The sequence below is a fragment of the Misgurnus anguillicaudatus genome, chromosome 10 (assembly GCF_027580225.2).
Source record: "Misgurnus anguillicaudatus chromosome 10, ASM2758022v2, whole genome shotgun sequence".
Classification (NCBI taxonomy): Eukaryota; Metazoa; Chordata; class Actinopteri; order Cypriniformes; family Cobitidae; genus Misgurnus; species Misgurnus anguillicaudatus.
The window spans coordinates 22,905,892-22,913,964 of NC_073346.2; the positions used below are offsets into that span (position 1 = coordinate 22,905,892).

The 8,073-nt window shown below is 36.2% G+C and overlaps 1 protein-coding gene across 1 annotated transcript; it reads left to right on the plus strand.

Moving 5' to 3' along the window:
* Positions 1-3,986: 3,986 nt before the first annotated feature.
* On the plus strand, positions 3,987-7,872 carry trim35-28 (tripartite motif containing 35-28). The gene is made up of 6 exons (XM_055210097.2): positions 3,987-4,773; positions 4,921-5,016; positions 5,199-5,429; positions 5,556-5,578; positions 5,850-5,968; positions 6,752-7,872. The coding sequence occupies exons 1-6, from the start codon at positions 4,354-4,356 to the stop codon at positions 7,285-7,287; spliced, it is 1,425 nt and encodes a 474-aa protein (XP_055066072.2). The 5' UTR covers positions 3,987-4,353; the 3' UTR covers positions 7,288-7,872.
* The last annotated feature ends 201 nt before the right edge of the window (positions 7,873-8,073 follow it).

The window sequence follows — 8,073 nt, forward strand, 5'->3', positions numbered from 1 at the left end:
CTAAAAGGTTCCGTGTGTAAAGGCCTAAAAAAAGATTTTATGTGTGAAGGCCTAAAAGGTTCCGTGTGTAAAGGCTTAAAAAAAGATTTTATGTGTTAAATCCTAAAAGGTTCCGTGTGTGAAGGCCTAAAAGGTTCCATGTGTAAAGGCCTAAAAAGATTTTGTGTATGGCCTAAAAGGTTCCATGTGTAAAGGCCTAAAAAAAGGTTCCATGTGTAAAGGCCTAAAAGGTTCCATGTGTAAAGGCCTAAAAAGATTTTGTGTATGGCCTAAAAGGTTCCATGTGTAAAGGCCTAAAAGGTTCCATGTGTAAAGGCCTAAAAAGATTTTGTGTATGGCCTAAAAGGTTCCATGTGTAAAGGCCTAAAAAAAGGTTCCATGTGTAAAGGCCTAAAAGGTTCCATGTGTAAAGGCCTAAAAAGATTTTGTGTATGGCCTAAAAGGTTCCATGTGTAAAGGCCTAAAAAAGATTTTATGTGTTAAGGCCTAAAAGGTTCCGTGTGTAAAGGCCTAAAAGGTTCCATGTGTAAAGGCCTAAAAAGATTTTGTGTATGGCCTAAAAGGTTCCATGTGTAAAGGCCTAAAAAAAGTTTTATTTATTAAAAGGACACGCTACTTTTTTGAAAATATGCTCATTTTACAGCTCCCATAGTGTTAAACATTTCATTTTTACTGTTTTGGAATGCATTCAGTTGATCTTCGGGTCTGGCGGTACCACTTTTATCATAGCTTAGCATAATCCATTGAATCAGATTAGACCATTAGCATCATGCTCAAAAATGACGAAAGTTGCTCAATATTTTTCCTATTTAACACTTGACTGTTTTAGAAGAGTCAAGTTTTAAATAGGAAAAATATCAAAACTCTTTGGTTATTTTTTAGCACGATTCTAATGGTCTAATCAGATTAAATGGGTTATGCTGAGCTATGATAAAAGTGGTACTGCCAAAACCGTAGAAATCAAGTGTTTGGCTCTATGGGAGCTGGAAAATGAGCATATTTTCAAAAAGTGAAGTGTTCTGTGTGTAAGGGCATAAAAGTTTGTATGTGTAATGAGTCTGTTCCTGAACTGTTTTTAGGTTTAAATGCTTTTAGGAATTTTTGCTATTTTATGATATTGGATGAAATATATGTAGGCTGCCACAAATAAATTAAAAATCTATCCACAAACATTGTGTGTGTGTGTAGGAATGCATGTAAATAAAATCTACCGCATATATGTATATGGTGAACATAGTCTTTACACTGTCTAACTGACGCAGGAAGCACGACGTGACAAATCCCCTAAGCAAATGTCTCGTTCTATTTATGACTCGCAATTAATACATCTAATAGGAAGGACAAATGGATTTGCAACAGTCGCTTTGACACGCCCGGTATAGAGTGTTTCTCGTTGTGTGGCACGGTAAGACGGGCCAATGTTAGACACTGTTCGTATAGAAAAAGAATCGAAAATAGCAGTGAGGAATCGATTCTTGGAATCGATTCTTTCGATTCCAGAAACAGGAATCGGAATCGGAATCGATTCCAAAAAATCCGGAATCGAACAGCCCTACACTGCGGATGATGATGTATGAGGTGCTGGAAAAAGGCCTTGAGCCGCACGCTCACATGATGTGTTTTATTTGCCCAAAAATTCTGCAGATGTTAATGGTAAGAACGTGTGCATCTCGTGGTTTAAATCCTGGCACAATACAATAAGCAACTCAGCATTAGCTTATCCAGTGCTGGGGGCGCACGTAAATTATACAGTTCATCTTATGTGTGCTTTGTAGCGATACTGTTGGTGTTTTTTAACTGGGGCTCTGTGGGTGCTACCAGATGGTTGTCAACAACAGAAGGGGGTCTCTGCTGGTCTTTGCTAGTATTGCAATACAGCCCCACATGGTAAAAGGTTGTGTTCAGTTTGACGCTCCGCAGTTTGATGCAGTGTGAGATCAAAGCACCGCGAGAGCAGTTCAGAAGCTGACTCTCGCGATACTTATGATGTCATAATTGGAACAGTCTGCGCAGCAAGGTATGGAGTCGAACACACCTCAAGACATTAAACTTCTAGTCCCATTTTAAAATTTAAAACACCAAATTAATAAATTTAATATATAATGTTAATACACAAATATACTAACTTTCCTTTAAAAAAAATTCTGAACCATTGGAGATGTTATTATTTTACTGCCATGCATGTGCTTTTAATCGTTACAGATGAAATACGCAATTTCTTCAGGAAATACTTAGAAGATTTAAAAAGTAAATGTTATTATATTATAATATTATAAATATTATAATATTTTGAAAAGGCCATTTAAGACAATTTAATCCATTGTAACAAAATTAAGAAATAACCTACAGCACAACAAATACTAAAACCATACTGAGCAACTGGACAAGAAAATCCAGTATGGCCATAACGCAGTCTCTTATATGATTACACCTTTTTGTAAGTGTGTCTGGAAATGGTTTATTTTTAAGAGAGTCAACATTTAGCATTATGTGCCTGGGCAATGTGTTGAACAATGTGTCTTTACATACATTTTTGAAAATTTAACAGATATACCAAAAGATAAAAATAAAAGGGTTGTTTATTTTTTCCCAGCAGCCAGTATATTTTTACTTTAGGTCACTTTTAAGAACCTGAGATAATGAAAGCAGTTAAAATTGAAGTGAAATACAAAGTGTTTGTTGATTGAACTATTGGTCACATTGAGACTGGTGGACTGTTCCTTCCCTTTGTATTTAATATCAGTCCACTGATTTTGTTGATCACCTGATTCAAAACTGTCAAAGGGTCTGACAACATTTGTCTCCACACTGAAAAAAAAATCCATAGCTTTTACGGTAAAAAAACTGACAGCTGTGGTTGCTGGAAAACCTCCATAAAAATACAGGAAACATGTACATTCAGCAAAGTTTTGCATATTTCACAATTCTTAAATAGGCCCTATTGTTTGTGGAAAAGTTTGGCAAAGTTTAGCAAACTTCACAATTCTTAACCATGTATTTCATTAAATTATATGTCTGTTTTTAATATATATATCTGCTTTGTACTCAATAACAAACAGCTTACCAACATAACACATGTGGTAAAATAAATGGTTACGTGCTGAATCAAAGTTTATCACAAGGGGCCTTTCCATAGATCAGTGATTCTAAACTTTTTTGGCATGCGGCCCCCTGTGTATACGATGCATCCCTTTGTGCCCTTCCCCCCCCCCAAAAAAAAAAATCTGACATAAAACACTCTAAAACTTAAATTTTGAATCAAACAAAACATTAAACCAGGCAACATAGTGCCTTAATAGCCTTATTTTTAGGCACAATCTCGCAGACCCCAAGTTTGAGAACCACTGCCATTCATTGCCCATACATGCAGGGATGGTGCACCATGTCATTCACAAAAATACAAAACATCATGATGGTAACACTTGTGACTTTATAATATAATTACTAATTAAACAACACCAAGTGTAACATAAAATACTCTAATGTACGTAAAGGCTAAAATTGAATGAGGAACCATAATTATTTAAATAAAATATTACAGTTTTTAACAATTTTTGCAAATTACACTGTGATTTGTATTTTTTACTTACAGAAACGATAATTTTAAAATATTTTACTGTAAAAGTACATGTATAATCCCGTTGAATTTTCTAGAGATTTTAACCATAAAATATTGGGATTTACACCTTAAAACTGTACACTTTATTAACCGTAAATTTAAATGTAATGTAAACTGTATATGTCAAGGTATTTTAATTTTATTTAGCTTAGTAAAAACATTTAACTGGTTTTACCCAGAACCATATGACTCTGGTTTTACCGTAGAATTTTTTTTTTTTTTTTTTTAGTTAAAATTACGAACATTTGTAGCTTCATTACGTAAATGAAACTTCCAGACTACATTGTAGGCTATGACGACCATAAATGAAACATTTTAACAAAAAGGACGCTTATGCAATAGTATTGTTAAAATTCTGTTGATGCGACATGTGGTTAGGTGGCAAGCCGGATTTTAATCTATGTCAACCAATAGATTTCACATAAGTGGAATCCTGACTGTTTTCATTTTAATGTGCTTCAGTTGAGCTCTGACGAAAATCCCACCCTCCTCTTCTTCTACAGAACACGGAAGTAGAAGTAACAGACAGGAGCTGAAATCAAGCTAAACAATTCGACTTCGACAAATAGATTACAGCTTTCGTTATGATGTTTTGTGAAATTTTATTTTAATAGAAAGACTACCGTTTCAAATAGCTCTACGATTCGTAAAACCTTTAAAACGGACGCCGAGTAAATATAGTCGTTAAGTTTGTTCAGGCAAAGTGAAAGTAAAACCCGAAGAGAGCTTGCAACATGGCGGATTTTGACGAGGATATTACTGACAGGCCATCTCTTCTGGAGACCGACTTGACCTGTCCGGTATGTAAAGACATATTTAAGGAACCAGTGTTGCTCTCCTGTAGCCACAGTTTTTGCGAGGAATGCCTGGAGGCCAGCTGGAAAAACCAGGCGAAGCGGCAATGCCCGTTGTGCCGAAAATGTTGCGACGGAGAGACGCCGATCCCCAACCGCGCACTGAAAAACACCTGCGTGTCCTATAAGAAAGAAAGGAGTTGGAGAGGAACAGGTATAGACGAAATCATCTGTGGGTTACACCAGCGACCCTTTCAGCTCTTCTGCATTAAAGACGAGGAGCCCGTGTGCGTTGATTGCGTGACTCTTCACTCCGGGCACGAGCTCAGTCCTGTAGAACAAGGAGTTCCTTTCTGCAAGGTGCGAGGAATATAAAACTTTGTAACGTGCTTTGTGTCAAATTTCATCCACTCTGCCCTCTAACACTTTTTGGGCTTTTGTGGGATCTGCTAGTGTATTTCTTTGCATAATGCAACATTATAACGTGCCAACTCTACTCATTTTTAGGAAGAACTTGGCTTGAAAATCAAAATACTGGAAAACAAGCAGGGATCCTTTAAAAGAATGAAAAATAGATATAAAGACACAATCACCTTTATTGAGGTAAACCCTTGTTTTTTTGTTGTTGTTTTTTTTAGGGAGGCAGACAACGGGTATACTGTAATATAAAATCAACCATCGTTGTACAGCATTTTTGTTTTTATAGTAACATAGCTTGCAAAATTTGACGTTGTGTTAACTTTTTGTGTTAACTTTTCTCCTGTTCTTCTCCCATTTTGTTACAGGTACAAACAAAGGAGGCCGAAAATCTAATTAGGCAGGAGTTTGAGAGACTCCATCAGATCCTCACAAATGAGGAGACATCCAGAATAACAGCGTTGAAAACAGAGGAAGCTGAGAAGAAAAAGATGCTGGAGGAAAAGATTGAAATCATCAGTAATGACATTGCTGGTCTTGCAGAATTGATTCAGTCGGTGAAGAGGGAAATGGGAGCAGAGGATTTGACATTTCTGCAGGTAAGGGGTTTTATGGTTCCTGAAAGTTAACTAGTTAATCAAACCTGCCATCTGTTTACTACATGTTTATAAATATATAAATATAAGCTCTTTAAGTCAACTTTGCACATTTTTTTACTCCCTTAGAACTTCCAGAAGCTTAAAAGAAGGTATGTGCCTGTTTTTTATCAACCTAATAAATGTTGACAATTATGCAGATACATTACACGGTCAAAAGTATGTGGACACCCTTTTGTCATTATTTAGGCTTTTCAGAACATTCATTTCTAATAGATGTGAAAAGATAAACCATACAGCCTTATGTTCTTATTTACACTTGGCCCTAGTTAGTATGTCATTAGTTTTTCAGTCTATCATGCTTTTATTTTGATACATATAGGAGTATAAAGTAAATTCATTTTTTTTTCATATCTATCACAGAACACAGTGGACTGGTGAAGAACCACAGAGACCCCAAGGAGCTCTTATAAACATGGCTTTGCATGCTGGTGGTCTTGGTTACAAAATCTGGGAGAGCATGCAGTCTCACATACAATGTTGTGAGTTCCTATCATACCCAGTATGAAATCGACAGAAAGTTTTGCTATGAGGGGGGTGGTGTATACTAGTGAAATACAAAAGCTGTACAAAATGAAGTTTAGATGTATTTAGTTGACTATTTTCTAAGGGGACATATCATGAAAATCAAATTTTTTATGTTTAAGTTCTATAATTGGATCCCCAGTGCTTCTGTCAACCTAGAAAATGTGTAAAAGAATAACCCAGTAACTTAGTTTTGGTAAACCATTCTCTGCAAGCATGTGAAAAAAATAGGTAATTGAAATCTGGCTCCCTTGTGATGTCAGAAGGGGATAATACCACCCCTTACTCTGAACTATCAAACCATGGCACTGCCATTTAGTGCAGATATCAGCTCATTTGCATTTAAAAGGACACATTCAGAAACAGCACATTTTTGCGTACACCTACAAAGTGACAATTTTAACATGTTATAATAAATTATCTATATGGTATTTGAGCTCAAACTTCACATACATACTCTGGGGACACCAAAGTATTATTTTACATCTTTAAAAAGTCTTGTGAAATGTCCCCTTTAAATTTACACATGTTGGACCAGCAGATGTTCTCAAGGTGCTGTGTCGCAAATGCTTGAATAGAGATGGAGTTGAAGCTCATAAGCTTGTATATATGTTTGTGTATGTGTTTTTTAAGTATCTATGCAAGCATAGTCTGGTCTATTTCCTTAGCAGCCCCTAATACATCACTGTGGAAATGGAAAAAAAGCATTTCGTCAATGGTTCTATTTTTTTTGTCTGCAGGGCCTGTACTGCTAGATCCCAACACGATTTCTCCCTGGCTTTCTATGTCTCCTGAATATTCCAGTGTGAAGGAGAGTCCAGAGAGACAGTCTTTACCAGACAATCCAGAGAGGTTTGACCCCTGCGTTTTTGTCCTTGGCTCAGAGGGTTTTTCTTCAGGACGCCACCGCTGGGAGGTCAATGTGGCTGACAATCCCAAATGGATCCTGGGAGTATGCAAAGAGACAGTGGTTCGGAAGAGAAAGTTCACAGTAACCACAACGGCAGGCGTCTGGACCATTGGGCTAAGCAAAGGAGTCTACAATGCTTTGACTTCTCCACGTACTGTGCTTAAAGTAGACAGAAGGCCAGAAACTATCAGGGTAAAGCTTAATATGGAAAAGGGAGAAGTGTCGTTCTGGGATACAGGTAACAACAAGCACCTATGCACGTATACTGATAAGTTCAATGGAAAGCTGTTCCCTATCTTTGGCCCGGGTCTGCACAGCACACCATTGACTATCTTGCCTGCCAAAGTAACCATACACAAACAATAAGTAGTGGTGAACAAGAAAGGCTTTTGAAAATGAAGACGTCTCCCACTGTGTTGCTATTCAATTGTTGCTCGAGGTTTAATTTGTACTCAATTATATTGATCTGTGAACAGAACAAACTTATCAAGTAATAATCTACTATATTTAAATTATTGTTATTATTGATATAATGAATTAACATCATGTTTTATTGGTGTGAATTGTTATAAATATTATAGATGATAGTCAGGGATAAAGATATCCATTCCCTGTTATCAAAATGGCATCTGCACATCCTTTATATGAAGAAAGCCGCACTATTGTATGCTTGACACCACTACAGTTTTATTTTAAAAGACAATTTAACTATGAAAACTAGGTATTTCCAAATCAAGTCTTGCATTGATAGACATTTGACACAAGAATAATCATTACAAGTTAATTATTATAAATATTATTAATGAACAATAACACAGTTACAACCAGTAACTGTTATTAAACCAGTATGTGCAAGTTTTGTTATTAAAATGGGCTATCTTTAGTCTTTTTTCTGAGATTAATTTTTGTGCCTTTTTTTCAATTGGCAATAAAGAATCGGACAGAATTTTACAGTTTTTTGTCTGGGTGATGTTTGGATTGGCTAAAGTTCTCAAACCAATAAAGAAACTCCCACATTGGTTAATAAAAGAAAGATCCTTGATATCACTGTAGTGTCGTTTAAATTAGCCAAGACTAACAGTCATGTTATTGTGAAATTACATGTTTTGAGAACACTTTGGATGTACTCAATGTTTTGCAACATAACCCTAA

Excerpts from the sequence above, each read along its gene's own strand:
- trim35-28 (XM_055210097.2), top strand. The coding sequence starts at position 4,354 with ATGGCGGATTTTGACGAGGATATTACTGACAGGCCATCTCTTCTGGAG. Across the intron at positions 5,017-5,198 it reads ACACAATCACCTTTATTGAG|GTACAAACAAAGGAGGCCGA; the intron begins GTAAACCCTTGT and ends ATTTTGTTACAG. Across the intron at positions 5,430-5,555 it reads AGGATTTGACATTTCTGCAG|AACTTCCAGAAGCTTAAAAG; the intron begins GTAAGGGGTTTT and ends TTACTCCCTTAG.